Genomic DNA, 14,954 nt, shown 5'->3' on the forward strand with positions numbered 1-14,954 from the left:
AATGCATGAAAAAAAGAGGTTTAATTGGCAGATTCATGGCACTTAATTTTCTTTAAAAGTGAGAATACCCTTCTTTTTTTTCATTCAGAGTGGGAATGAGATAAAATGAAGAGGAAGATGTGAAGTGACTTCTCATGTTATTGTTGACTAACACTAAAAGCAGACAAAAGCCGTCTAAACATCTGATCTGTGGAGGGAGTGAAACTTCTCTGTTAAGAAGGGCTGTTTAATTGTGAATAAGTGTGTGTGTGAGCAGTTATCAGTGCAACACTCCTAACAGATGCTTGGCCAATGAAATTCAATTATGACACAGTTATTTTTATCTTTATCACATGTATTTAATTTATGAGAGTAGGGTCGATTAACATTTAATTTTATTACAGTATATGTTTTATCTATTTAACGTGCTTGAAAACATTTTCTGAGGCTTAATAATTATTTTGGAGCTTTCAATATATATTTTGAAACTAGTTTAAAAGAGTTGACACATACCATGGTTAAATATTTTGCACCAAGCATGTATGTAAATATGTCAAATGTGCATCACACGTGTTAAAAATACACCTCGAGAAGGACTTCTAAAGCTGAAAAATAAGTAGGTACAAACTCATGTTGTTTATTTCCTATTCAAAAGTACATGCTGTGTATGGATCCTCAGATATAATGAAATCCAAATACAATGTTGTTCTGTTCATGTCATGTCATTATGTTAGTCTCGCTGCACTATGTCTCTGCTGTTAACAGAGTGAAAATGGCAGTATAGCTAGTTGTCTGCTTAGTGTTTCATGTTTTTGATTGACATCTTCACCTTTCAGGGTGTCCTGCTCGGCCCTCATGATGTCGATCAGGGAGCTCTCCAGTGTGTTCATGTTGAAGCTGTCAAATGACCTGGTGCGTTCCTAAAGAGAGGAGAGAAAGAGGAGAAACACCATTTACATTTCCTTCCCTGCTTCAAAGACATGCAGTTTTTAATCCAACTAATTCGAAAATGTTCACTCATTCCATGAGGCAGCATAATGGAAGTCACAGTAAAACCAGCAGTGGAATGAAGAAGCCAACGCGTGTAAGAGAACAAACAACTATTCAAATATAGATACACAAAATATGTGCACACGTCAAAAACATGTGTCCATACACAAACACACACAAGCTCAAATGTATGTGCTTAAACAACTGAACGTTATCATCTTTACGTTTCCTCTGTACTCTTTCCCTCCACACTGATAACGTGTGTATGAATGATGACCACCGTAAGCCTGAACACAAACAAGCCATGAGAAATAACTGTTGTTGGACAAGTGTTTCCGATCATATTTCTTTTAACCAAACCCTCTATGTACTCCTTCCTGTACAGGTATTTATAGATGTACTATAAAACAAACATCCTTTAGCTTTAAAACATCACAGTTTTCATTCACTCGCAAATGAACACACACGTGCACACGCACACAAGTGCCATGCTGATAAGGCTTCTTTTTTGACTCCACCTCAGCAAAACTATACAGCCTCTGACAACAACTTTAACTGATAAACTCTGTTGGTGTTCCTTCTATCCAAAACAACAACAGACACAGACACTGCTGCTATATATAAAATTCATATAAAATTCACATTCATACATTTACAGCTGGTGCTAAATATCTCCACAACATCACGCGATTGATTGTCTCATTTCTTCCTCCATCTCTTCCCTATTCCCCTCTTCGCTATTCTCCAATGCCATCTTAAAAGCAGAAGTAACTTCAGAACGGTTTTCTATTTATGCGTCAGAAATCTCACACTGCACAGAGCCCATCAGTCTTCTGGCTACAAGTTGTTCAATAAACTGTACATCGTGACTCAAATGTTTAGTCATGAGTATTTTTTTTTCTTTAATGTCTGGTCAGGACTGAAATAAACTTTTTTTTCCCCTTTCTGCATCATAATCATTGGATCTGCCACTTATCCCAACAATACTCTAACCTGGGCATTAGCATTTCATGTTTGTATATGTTTATGTATATGTGGTATTTTCAACACACACACACACACACACACACACACACACACACACACACACACACACACACACACACACAAAGAGTAAAACCATTTAACACGGGACAAGGAGGAGAACCTCCTGGAACAATAAAGAGACATGCTTGTGAAATAGCAATGCTTGAATAGACCTAAGATTTATATCTGTAAAACTAAAATCTGCTTAGCGTTGATTGAGGCTGACAAGATGCTGACATGACCAATCGGGAAACTGTGAGTTTTTCTATGATGACATGACTCACAGCCTCTTGAAAAATGCAAAACTTGTAAGTAAGGTGTTATAAGCTTTACTTTGCAACAGCACGGCCTATTTGTCTTCTACCGTAAACTTAATTTGATGCATACTTTTATACTTTAAAAGAAAATCCAGACATTTCCAGAACAGCCACTTTTGTTTGCCAGTTTAAACTGAATAAGCAGGTGTAGCAACAGTTTGAATTGAGGACTGATTGAGGTCTAATTGTGCAGCCTACTTGACATCACAATACAAATTAAAGCAAGCAGCAATGAACGGGCCCTCGCCTCCTTGCAGGTCGGGGGTACTGGCAGACGCCAATCTTTGCGGCCGCGTATTTGCTCAGACACTGCAAAGCCTAAGATTGATTTTGCTCCTTGAGTGCTATCTGTGTGTGACCCAACCTGTTCCTTCCTTAAAAAACTTCCATATAGATGTATTTTAAAATTCTGTGTTCTTGTCAAATAAAAGAGGAGATCTAGAAAAGTTTAACAGTACTATCTGAACTAACGACATGACGTCACTAGATAGAAAGAAAATGTTGACTTTCACTCAGTGCTATTCACTAAATGATAGCAACACCAGGAGACTTCCCCAACTCTCGGCAATTTCTTATTTTCCCTCTTACATCTGGAAGGTTCGAAATTATACGGCTGCAGGCCTTGCCACCTTTTCCTCATCCTAGTCAGTAGCCATAGTTCTTGTACCAGGCTGAGGCTACTCTCCCCAACGTGACGTCATCACCAAATTGAGTTAAAAAAAACAACAACGCTAATACCAAAAATGACAAAAACTGTCCTTTAACACTATTTGGAGACATTTTAAAAATGATATACATATCTTGAGTGTTTTTTACCCAGCGGTGGTTAAACTGCAACACTGCCTTTAAACGGTTTACAAGTTATGAAAGGGGGCGTGTACATGGGTGTGGCTAGAGTATAGGGAGCGGCTCAATATCACATGTAGACCACAGATTCTAAGTTTCACGTAAATCGGAATAACTTTTGCCAAGATGCAGCCGTTCCTGTTTCAACAACCACCTAAAGGAACTTGGTCCACTGTAACTTGCGCATTGTGTTAGTTTTTGTCACAAAGGTCCACCCAGTCTATATCCAAGTTTACGTGCAGACTGGACTCACAGCCCAGGAGGAGTTAGACAAAGTATGTTTCCCATATATCAATAAAAAAAGGAGGAGGAGGAGGAGTTTGAAAGAATGTAAAACACATGAAAATGCATAAAGTCAAAATGGCCGCCTTCTGGTTGGGCGGAGTTAATGAAGGTAAATGACAAATATGTCCACAATGATTAGAACAATATACGTATCAAATCTGGTGAAGATCGGAGTAACTATGTCCAAGTTAAGACCTTTCACACATTAGGGGTAATATGGAGCCCGCTTACAGGTATGGGTCAAATCGCTGGACATTCTCGCAAAGCTCCCAGGTGTTTATGTGGGCGCCAATTTTTGTGAGTTTTCATATATATTGAGGACGTCAAAATTGTACCCAAGGACTAAACGTGAATTCAGATGACAGAGTTCAATATTCTGCACATGGCTGCAAGATTTTGAGAGTTTTTGTGGATCCTAAAGTCCTCAAAAAAGTCTTCGTAAGAGGAGAATTTCCACACAAAAATCACCATATTGTAAATTTTGTAATTTTTTCTAAAAGTTAGTTTGATAGAGTTCCCAATGATACGCATGTTCCCTCAAAAGTTAGTATAACTTATTATTTTTGTTCAATTCAGGGTAAACGTTAGGGGGCGCTATGCAGCCCCCTGGCAAAGCCCGAGACCAATCACTACAGAGCTTTGTGATTTTTCATAGGTCTGACATGTGTGCAAGTTTTTGTGAGTTTTTCCGCACGCTAAGACCCTCAAAAATAAGAGAGACGGTGCGGAATAATAATAATAATCCTTACAAAAACAATAGGTTCCTTGCACTTGCAGTGCTCAGGCTCTAATAAAGCATTGTGTGAAAGGTTTATTGAAGTGAGCTATAAGTCAAAACTAAATCTACAATCCTGACAAAATTATACATAATAAAAATTGCAATATGTCAAATTGACTGCCCCTGAAAGGGCTGAAACTTCCTGACATCAACACTGCGTGATCAGCTCTGCCCTTGACCTGACTGATAATGGACAGGCCTTGCACAACAATAATTATCCAACATGCCTGTCAACCTGTAAGTAACCGATCTGTATAGTCAATTACTCATTTGCCACTTTGTCTTTCCAACAAATAGGCATACATCTATGCATAACCTCTGTAATATGTACGCATTTGTCCAGCAAGCAGGTCGAACCCCCGCTACAAAAATTAGGCCAATGTCTGTGGAGAATGGTCTAAAAGCAAAACCACCTTAGGAAGAAAAGTTCCTATCATACCGTGTTGCATCATGAACTCAACAGGGGTGAAATGCTTAAGGGTTCAGCAAAACAGACGTGAGTCTGTGAACTATATAACCAAAGGTCGGGTCAGGCAGGGAGAACACTTTTTTATCTGCTGTCTGCTGTGGCTCCCAAAATCCAATAGCTACTTTTATTATCTGATCAGACAACAAGCGTGGTTGGATGTCTGGCACACACTGGCTGATGAAACAGCCAAAAATCCCCTGCTGTAGCCAAAATTTTACCAGCATTTTGGCTTATGTAGATTTCCCACACTGACAGAGGGAACATACTAACACAGGGATGACATGGTAGAAGAACACACCCAGTGCACACTCTCTCCCTCAAAACAAATATCAACACAGGGATATAGGCCAGACTAGGTCTACTATTTTCTCATATCCGCCTCAGTATCTTGTGTGGACTTAGGCTATTGCTTTAGGTCAAATAAACCAAACATGCAATGGCAAGGGAGGCAGAAACAAGTGACAGATTGGTTACTGTGGGAAGTATACACCACTAGTGGATATATCTAAGCATAGGCAAGCACATATACACATTAGACAAACACAGACCGGTTTAACATGAAAGTGCAAGATTTCTGGGATCTGCTGCATTTTTTGAGGTTATGGTATTTTTGTAGTATACAATGACAACTGAGCAGAAGCAGCAAGCAGCAGCTATTCCTGCTCAAAAATTCAATGCTTTCATCGGGTGTCATTATTCATTATTGTACCATATCCTCGGTACGGTTATATTTTGTACTGCAAGGTAAACCTATTATGTTGTTTAGAAGAATAGATTTGGAAGCCGAGATTGGAGTATGGCGGGCATGAGGCCTGGCAGGTGCTCTGCAGTTCCTAAGCATTAGCTTGGAGAGGTGCAGAAGAGTGATTCATCATCAGAGTCATGCATCCTTCTGTCTCTCAACAACTGGCCAGCTGACCACCAAAGTACTCATCCCTGACTGATGGCAGGGCATGCACAAATACATACAAAGCCATTGCCACTCGGCCCAGACAGGAGAAGGACAGAGATATGCATGCATGCACAAACCCCTTATGGGACCCAATGTATACAGAACCAATGTGTGTGACCCAATGTCTCTCTCAAACACAAACACGCACGCACGCACGCACGAAATAATACAATCACATGACCCATTCTAGTTAAAGCTAAATGGATTAAAATGGCGAGACACAGTGACACCTCTTTTATTCAGTGGCCGTCAATAAAAACCTGCATGATGGATTGATTTACATTAGACAGCATGGCAGAGTGCATCTACCAAGCCCTGTTACCTTTTTTGAATATTTGACCCTGGATCAACAAATAGGTACCGAATTGATCTAAAAGTAGAGGGATTAACACGTAAGGAATGCATCATTAAATTTGAAATCATTACTTTGAAAAGAAGCAGCATGTGCTCAGTGGATCAGAGAATGTGCATTGTGAGAGGCATAAACTCTAAACTGGGCTTATTAGATTTAATCACTATGACCTATTATAGGTTCATTCATCAGTGTTTTATAAGCAAACATTCTAGTCAATATAAAGTACACACATTGGGTCTGTATACATTGGGACGTATAAGGGGTTAGACTTACACTATGTGTTTTTTTTAATAATTCATCTGAAAGACCTGACAAAATACTGTGATCATTTGGTCCAATGCAATTTAGCCAATGCTACCTGAATAGTCTGAATAATACTCGCTGCAAAGATTTGTCAATTAGTTGAGGGGCAGACAATAAATCAGCAACTGTTGATAATTGATTTTTCGTGCCAAAAATATGATGTTTCCAGCTTCTCAAATGTGAGGATCGGCTGAGTGTCTTTGTCTTCACCTAATTTGAAAGGGAATACATTTGGATTTTCAGCTGCTGCTCCAAAAACCAATACATTTTGATGACATTAACTTGGACTCTAGGAAACTGTGGTGGAGATCTGACATTATTTTTGATTCATCATAATTTAGTCAGATTTAAAAAGGTAAATGGACAGACAAAGCGCTTTACAATTTGTACCAAGACCTAGCCAGTAGGTCTGTTTGTTGCTTGCTTCACATGCCCATAGTCATCTCCAGCAGCTGTCACTAGTCAACGATAGATGACGGTATTGGGCATTTGTTTAACTGTAAAGTGAAAAAAGCTTGAAATAACAAAGTGGATCAGACCACAAAACAGAGTGAACAAACTCCAACAGATTTTATTGACATATAGAGAACTAAAAAAATGATTAAATACAGCAAGCTGGGTGACTAACTCCAACATTAATCTTCCATGTCACCTGCCTGTTAATGAAAAATGAAAGTTGAGGGAGGATGGAAAAGGTAACAAGGTAAAAGACATAAGAATATGTGTGCGCAAAGTAGGATTTTTAGGTTTTTAAGAGGCAAGAGATTATTACACCATCCACCTCACATTCATTTGTGGGAAAACTGATGTTTTTTCCCCTTATTTTCTGTGCATCTAATCACATGCCCAAGACAACATGGAGAGAGAGGAAGCCCAAAGCAATGTAGGGAAGGGGAAAATAGCCGATGAATAAAAAAGGGGGTGATGGAGAGAGGGAAAGTGAGTAGTGAGGTAAGGCAGAGTAAAAAAGAGAAGAAAGGAAGGCAGGAAAGGGAAGCAGGTTGAGCTTTTGATGCCTGCGATTATGTTTCTTCCTGGTCAAAGTATTTCAAAGGCCTGCTATGACATTAAATACCCCCAACTGTCAAAAACAACCTATTACCCAGTGTTGGCTGAAAGGAGAGTGTGTGTGTGTGTGTGTGTGTGTGTGTGTGTGTGTGTGTGTGTGTGTGTGTGTGTGTGTGTGTGTGTGTGTGTGTGGTGTGTAACAGGAGGGATGGAGGCAGGGGTTCCAGCAGTATTTGCACTGCTTGCGGATTAAACTGAACTGACTCCTTTATTATATGCAATGAACTAGGCTAAATACAGTACGACACTTCCGCATAGACTCCACTTTCTCTTCTTCCTTTGTTAAGACACATGTGCAGAAGACATAGGCCAGGGACTAATTAGGGCTCATGCACTCATGGGCATGAGCACATACATACACGAGTTTTCTTTTTTCCTGTTTCAGAGCATCTGTCAAGGGTGTGAGAAGGGCACAATGAGGCTGTATGAGCAGCAGAGTTATGTGTTTGCCAGCACAGCCAAGGCCGCTCATTAGTCTAAAAAAAACTTAACACCAATGTCACAAGGACCAGTGGTAATGGCTGCAACCTCAGGCCTCTACAGTTTCGATGGCTCTGAGTGTCTGTTTGTGGACAGGCAACACTAGAGAATTTACATGCACACATCATGAATAAGAAAAGGAAGGCTACCTGAAAAGAGTAAACCCAGGCACTGACAATCACTGCAGGATTTTTAATACTTGCCAAAAAACTGTCATATTGATTAGATTGCCTTTAAAAAAATCAGAGGTAAAAAAAAAGAAGCAGAATGCTTAAATCAGACAACAGGTGTTTAACATTTGTTTCCACTGCAGGCCTGAAGAGCAAGTTTAATAATGTACCTTCATAGAACAGCACTGTGTACAAGGCTGCAGTATATCTAAGCTACACAAACAGTAAGTAGGGAGCGGTAACCAACAGTTACCCAGGTAGCTTACTGAGCCAATATCCTGTCTTGGCTTGCTCGCCCTCAGGCCCTGCAGGTCTTGGTCTGGTCACAGACCAAATTTACCAATCTGAATGAGCCCAGGACACCGTGCACAGAAGCAGACCTCTGACCGTGAATTTTACAGGTGAGGAGGAATTAGGGAGGTAGAAAAGAATACAATTTGCATGGGATTTGGTTTCCTCCCACAATCCAAAGAGGTTAGGCTAATTGGCAAAATAGGTGTGAATTATGAGAGTGAATGGTTGTCTGTCTCTATGTGATGCCCTGTGATTGACTGGTGACGTGTCAAAGGTGTACCCTGCCTCTCGCCAAATGTCAGCTGGAGTTGGCTCCAGTCACGCCGCAATATCAAGGATAAGCAGGTATTGCTAATGGCTGGATGGATTGGAAGAAAAGCCCAAGAGACAAAAAAGAAAAGCAAGGACGGCTTTCGTGGCATTTAAAAAAGTACACATTTTTGGCCTGAGGCTAGTTCCTAGCTGACTAGAGTATTAGCAGTTAGCAGCAGTGTGCCTGGCCTGGAGCCCATCCCAAATACTAAAGCTGTTCTATTACAGCAGAGGCCCTGCCTGCTGCAGCAAGAGCCACGGTACATTCTCCCTTTGTGTGCCATGGTGCTGTACACCATTTTGGATCAAATATCCACCTAACTGCATCTACACATATCCTCACATACACACAAATAAATGTCACAACCTAAGGCAATTATAAGACAATGCTAAACATATTGTTGTTTTAATGTGTGTTCCTATCTACTGAATAGCATCTAACTGCAAATGTTACCGAAGAGCAGCAACTACTTGCTTTGTCTCTGTAGAGCTATGTGTTACAATCACATCTAATCAAAAGGTGTACAGATAAACTGACACTTTGATGAACAAACTTTAAATGTACAGAGGCAGAAAAAATATGTGAATTTTAAAGCTAAAGCAACTCATCCTTCATCCGTTGTGTCAGTGCTAAAATGGAGACAGCTGTAGAGGGGTTTTAGGGAAACCGTGTGACAACAGTTCCTCATGGGGTCTGTTTAGTTCAAAGTTACAGGAGCTACTGTATTTCAATTACTAAACCCGGGGGTGCCCCTTGTGTAAGGCAACATGCCATCAGTCATCTGAACAGTGCATGATCTCGACAAGCAGTTTTTTTTTTTTTTTTTTTTTAAACGAAAGTTAATTTGACAGAGCAAAGGGAACAAAGGTAAGAAGGTAAAGGATATGCAAAGCCTTTCATCAGGTCATAAGGCCTATAGCAACCTTCCTCTCTTCACTCCAGCCTCCTTGTAATGACCGACACAATCAATCATGAGCTAGATCAATAAAGTGAATTTATCTCCATGCTCCCTTTACCTCGCTCCATCAATCCTATCGGCTGTTTTCTACATGTGATTAGACAATTATTCGAGCCATCTTTATTGTGAGTGGACCCGGCTATCAAAATGACACCATGAATAGGTTGGCATTTTTAAAACGAGTTGCTAGGCTATGGCAGCTGGCTGATTAATAAAGCAGTAATCCTGAAAAATCATTGGGCATTAGGCTTGGGTCATAAATCCACAGTATAGCTTTTTTTCTAGCCAGAATTAAAGAAATCCCATGATGAGGTCTTCTTCTTCACTGGTGTATCTACATTTTTCTTTACATCCTAATCATTGTCATTTTTGGTCATCCATTGCTATGATCATTCTCCTCACACACCCTCTCTTGCTTTCCCCATTGCTTACTCCCTATTCCCATCTTTTTTATCTCCATCCTTGATGCTTCCCCCACTCCCCACACCCCCCCTAGTCACTCCAACCCCCCAGCTCGTATACGTGTCACACACCACTGCAGTGACAGAGCCACATTAGTCATCATCAGGGACTTTCACATACAGCTGTGGAAGTACAGAGCCCCACGGCTGCTTTCTAAACTAACACGATACCAAATGTATCATGTAAATCCATACCCTCCTCCCATGTCTAAAAATAGCAGCTATACCACATACGGTAATAAAATCAACAGCTAACACAAATGCCACATTGGTGCTTAATCATTCAGGCAGGAAGCAGCTACTGCTGAAAAATATTCACACAGAATTAGGGATGCACCGATACCAGTCAGTCCGATACTTTGCTCATGTACTTGTACTCGTAAAACTACCCCGATACAACCGCACCCGATACCACTTAATGGCAAAGTGACATTACCCTAAATAGATGGATAAATATAATGTTTCGCATTACGTCTGTGTTTTAACATTGATGTGTTTATGACCATTGCCAGGCATCCTTTTTTCCTTTACTTCCGGTTTCTTCTTCTCTACTACTTCTTGTTCATTCACAGATTATTTTGTCTGTACGCCCTCTGGTGTCTTGGAGACTACTGCAACGAACAATGCGCTGAGCATAAACATCTCCTTGCGTGATCGTAGGGCATGCGCCATCCAGTGTTGAGTGTGAATAAACCCGCGCCTAACCTCTTGTCTAGTCAATGGAGCAGGTAGCCAAGTAGTGTCAGCAGTTTGGAGATATTTTACATTTATGTGAAATGGGCGGCAGTGCCATGTTTGATTAGGAAAACACAAAGTTGAATGTTAAAATGTCAGCAAAAGCATCAAGTTATATAGTACATCTGATAAAAATAAAACTTTGTTAGAACTGTAATAGTATTGTTAAGCACTTATCCTGGTAAGTACCCAAATGTAAGTAGTAGTAGTATTGGTGCATCCCTACACAGAATAGCATGCTAGAATTATTTCTAAATCATACAATGAGACTGTCACAGGAACTGACCTGAAAGGGGAAGATGTTATCACTGCGGCCAACTCCATCATCCATCCAGGACTTGGGGTTGAAGCCTGCGGGACTGTTTCGAGGGTACTTCTGGGATGCCACATGGTTGTTAGGGAAGGTCTTCTTCAGTGGAGAGATAGAGTTAATGGGGGTCATCCCGCCATTCAGCCCTCGGCGATAATCTCTGCCCTGAGACCCTCCCCAGCCACCGCCACCACTACCATAGCCTCCTCCGGGACTCCACGAGGTGGAGGAGCCAGGGGAGGGAGAGGGGCTCTGGTAGCTGGCTGGACCCCAAGGGGACGGGGGTTTGTTCAGGCTGTTGGACAAATGCGGCAACTGGCTGAAAGCCGGATTCCTGTGCGGAAAGGGCGGTGGAGGGTGTGGTGAGGCCGGGGAGCGCCGATGCTGCTGGTGCTGGTTGTGGGGATGTTGGAAGTGGGGGTGTGGTGGGGGAGCCGGGTGGTGCTGGGACAAGGCGGCCGCCGGTCCAATCTGGGGGGAGAAGTTCCCGCCAAACCCTGGACTGACATGGTGTGAGAAGTTCTGGAACAGCAGGGGCCCATTGTTGGCTGAGGCCGCGTTGAAGAAGCTGACGTCCTCATTGATGATGGTTGATGGCGCTGGCGGAATGGCAGCTGACCAGTTGTTGAAGCCAGTAAGTGATGACGAGTTTGTACTGGATTGGACCTGGCCAGTTCCTCCAAGACCAGACGTCTCCTGGTAATCAAAGCCTGTCAAGACAGGAGACTCAAGGCGTAACTGCTTCTCTTTTCCGTTACTTCCTTCAGACGTGCCGTTGTCTGTCTTGGCTTCATCTGATCGGGCTTTTTCCAGTTCTGAAATGATCCCACCACCACTCCCACCCTCCTGGTGACTCCCAGGGGACAACTGCTGCTGCTTTTCTTGCGTTTCTTGCATTTCCTGTTGCTGCTGTGCTTTGGGCTTCTCTGCCCCCCCCAGGATTTCGTCTTGCACGCTGTTGTGGGTGGCAGAGGCAGGGAAGAGCCAGGGAGAGCCTCCCGTGGTGCCATTCCCTGTGGCTGTGGTGCTGTTTATGAAAGCGGCAGGGCTCTGCGACACATTTTGGTGGTGGTGTGGGGGCTGCAGATGCGGGTGGATTCGGACCGGGAATGCAGACTTGTTGCCAGTGTTGTTTTGAACTAGGACTCCAAACCCGTAATCCCCCATTTGTTTTCTGCCCCCACACACAAATGCTATCCCGTGATCGTTTGGTCCTATTGAGAGAAGAGCACACAGGATGGCATGCACTGAGTTAGCAGTCAGCCCATCTCATTCCACTATAGATCAAGGGATTTAGAAACAACTAGGTGATGGCCATAGACATTATTCTAGTGACATAAAAGATTTTTTTCTGTTGAGTCTGATTTACACCCACAGAGGATTCCTAGACATATGATAATCACACATCACTGTCATGAATAAGCTCATTCCTGTACAGAACGAGCAGTTGGGAAAAAAAACAACCAGTTAACATTACATCTTTAGCTAATTATAACCCCGTGACGTTGTCAGCTTGTAGCTAGCTAAGTCTTCAGCTGAGCTGCTGGCAGACACCAATATAGCTTGAAACACTGCCGTGTTGAGCCGACACAATCTCCATTTGGAGACGTTTTCCTAACACAAACCATCTGACAGACAATACATTATCCGCAGTATAACCTTAAAGAGACCCCCGCTCTACAAAATATCAATGAATTTTGCGAATATTAACAATAAACCGTCATAACGTTCTTTGGAAAAACACTCGACCTTGTTTGACAGCTGTCAGGAGTGGAGTCCAACCTCAAAATGTATCAGACATAAGTCATCCAATAAATTGTGTCAGACATTATTGCTCGTTATTACATGGTTACACGTCAAGTAACCGTCGATAGTGAAGCGGTTTGTATAAACTAGCTAACAGATAAGGCATTTCCATCCGTTGCTAACGTTAGCTATCTAGCTATCAACCGTTAGCATGACTGCTAGCTAGCTGGACAGCCTGAATACAGGCGAATAAAATGTCTTTTCACCTTCTGATCCTCACCTACGACCTCGGCGATGTCTTTGTCGAGATCCTTTCCCCGGTTTGAGAGCAAGGTGTCCTTGAAAAGATGAGTGCGTCAGACAAAGCTTTACAGAGGCGATTTGAGAGCTGGCTCGTACAGTGCAGTTGGTCAGCTTTTTTCTCCCTTCTCCTGACGTGTCCTGCCTGCTCAATGACACAGCTCTCTATCTGCTGCTTCTAATCTGGACGGTGTAATCAAAGAGCTTTGTTAACGTGGCAATAAGTGAAATATATCCGGCCGCTGTTCTTTCACAAGCCTTATTCGATCGGTTTCATTGTTCGTTTGATTTTCGGTATATTTTCGCTAAATGTCTTTCCTACAGAGCCAGCCGATTCCTGTGTGCTTCTTCGGGCTGCCCCTCTATCCTGAAACCGACCGTGGCCGAATGACAGCGAGAGATCAGCCGAGACACACTTCCGCTTGTAGCACCACCCTTTCCACCGTGACCACTCCCTCCGAGAGCCACACCTCGGTATGTGATTGGCCAGACGACCGGTGGCCTCGCCTTATTTCTACAACATTTCAAGGCCATGCACCAATAATACATCCATGCCATCCATAAGTACTGCCCACTGAAAAAGGGAGTAAAAAAAATCCTCCCAGCACGGCCCTGTCCTTTCACGATTTAGCCGGTATCAGGTCGTGAGAAAACTGAGATACCCCCCTCCCCCCCTCGAAAGGATGGCAATGCCTCCGAAAAAGAGCATCCTTGGCCCAAGCAGTTTGATCTCATGCTTCATTGTAAATATGGAAATTAAACAGGAAGGTGTGGTATCATTTTAGGAGCTGTTTTTTCATCCCCTTTTCTACAGTAACCCAATTTTGATTTATACATAAATTCCGTATCCCATAAATTCTACTTTTATGATGCCTGTAATGTTCAGTGTGTGAGGACACTGTCACATCGTTTTTAATATAATTATTTTGTTTAGCATTTGAGTCATAGTAAGTGGTGGTATTGTACTTAGGCTACTCCACAGCAATGTGGCAAACCCTCTTAATACAAAGGACAACATATTAGAAACACCTCTCAATATAACACAAAGCTAAACCTTTGGAGTTATAGGCTATAACATTATTAAAATCTATCTTATCTCCTTGAAAACCACATGTGCATAATATTAATTGCTCACATGAAGCATCAAACTACATTATATGACATTAATTTATAACATGCCAACATTGTCCTACATGTAGATTTCTCAAGTGAAATGGTGTTCAACACAGGATGAATGTATGAAATATATTTCATATGTGATTCATTTACATATATTTTTTGTATATCTCCAGGCTGCTATTTGTGTTATGCTTGTTTATGGTTTTAGTTGTTTTAATTGTTCTTTCATGTTTTATGTAAAGCACTTTGAATTGCCTTGTTGCTGGATTGTGCCATATAAATTATGCTGCACTGCCTCGCCTTGCCATTCCATAAGGACTGGAAGTCTAAACTGTCTAAAGGTGGTGGTTTTGTGGGGAGTTGTGTGCTGGACTATTTCTTGGCTGATGTGCTGGAGTCTGTCATTCTTGTGAGGTTGGAAAGCATCTGTAACAAGATATAATGTGATGTAGAGCCAGGCAAGCTGTTTCTCTGTGCTTCTAGTTTTCATGCTAAGCTAAGCTAACACCCTGCAGGCTGTAGCCTCACATTTAACAGATTGATAGTGGTACTGATCATCTAACTCACTGCAAGGAAGAAACAAAATATGTTTTCCCAAAAAGTCAAACTGTTCCTCTAAATAATCTACCCCTGAAGGGCTTCCTGTTGTATTTAAAAACTATACACATTGCAGCTATTCCCTACATGTATGCACAGTATT

The 14,954-nt window shown here is 41.9% G+C and overlaps 1 protein-coding gene across 4 annotated transcripts in view; it reads right to left on the reverse strand.

Annotated features, from left to right (window-relative positions):
• The window catches only part of cpeb4b (cytoplasmic polyadenylation element binding protein 4b), a 32,602-nt gene extending 19,063 nt beyond the window's left edge, over positions 1–13,539 (reverse strand). For 3 of the 4 annotated variants that reach the window (XM_032534563.1, XM_032534565.1, XM_032534562.1), the window contains exons 1-3: positions 13,102–13,538; positions 11,066–12,303; positions 809–899 (exon numbers count right to left, since the gene is read on the reverse strand). In XM_032534563.1, coding sequence (XP_032390454.1) covers positions 809–899; positions 11,066–12,256 — 1,282 coding nt within the window. In that variant the 5' untranslated portion in view covers positions 12,257–12,303; positions 13,102–13,538. Of the gene's footprint in view, positions 1–808; positions 900–11,065; positions 12,304–13,101 lie in introns of all 4 variants that reach the window. The other variant, XM_032534564.1, reaches the window with a different exon arrangement.
• Between the last annotated feature and the right edge of the window lie 1,415 nt (positions 13,540–14,954).

The sequence above is a fragment of the Etheostoma spectabile genome, chromosome 13 (genome assembly GCF_008692095.1).
Source record: "Etheostoma spectabile isolate EspeVRDwgs_2016 chromosome 13, UIUC_Espe_1.0, whole genome shotgun sequence".
NCBI lineage: Eukaryota > Metazoa > Chordata > Actinopteri > Perciformes > Percidae > Etheostoma > Etheostoma spectabile.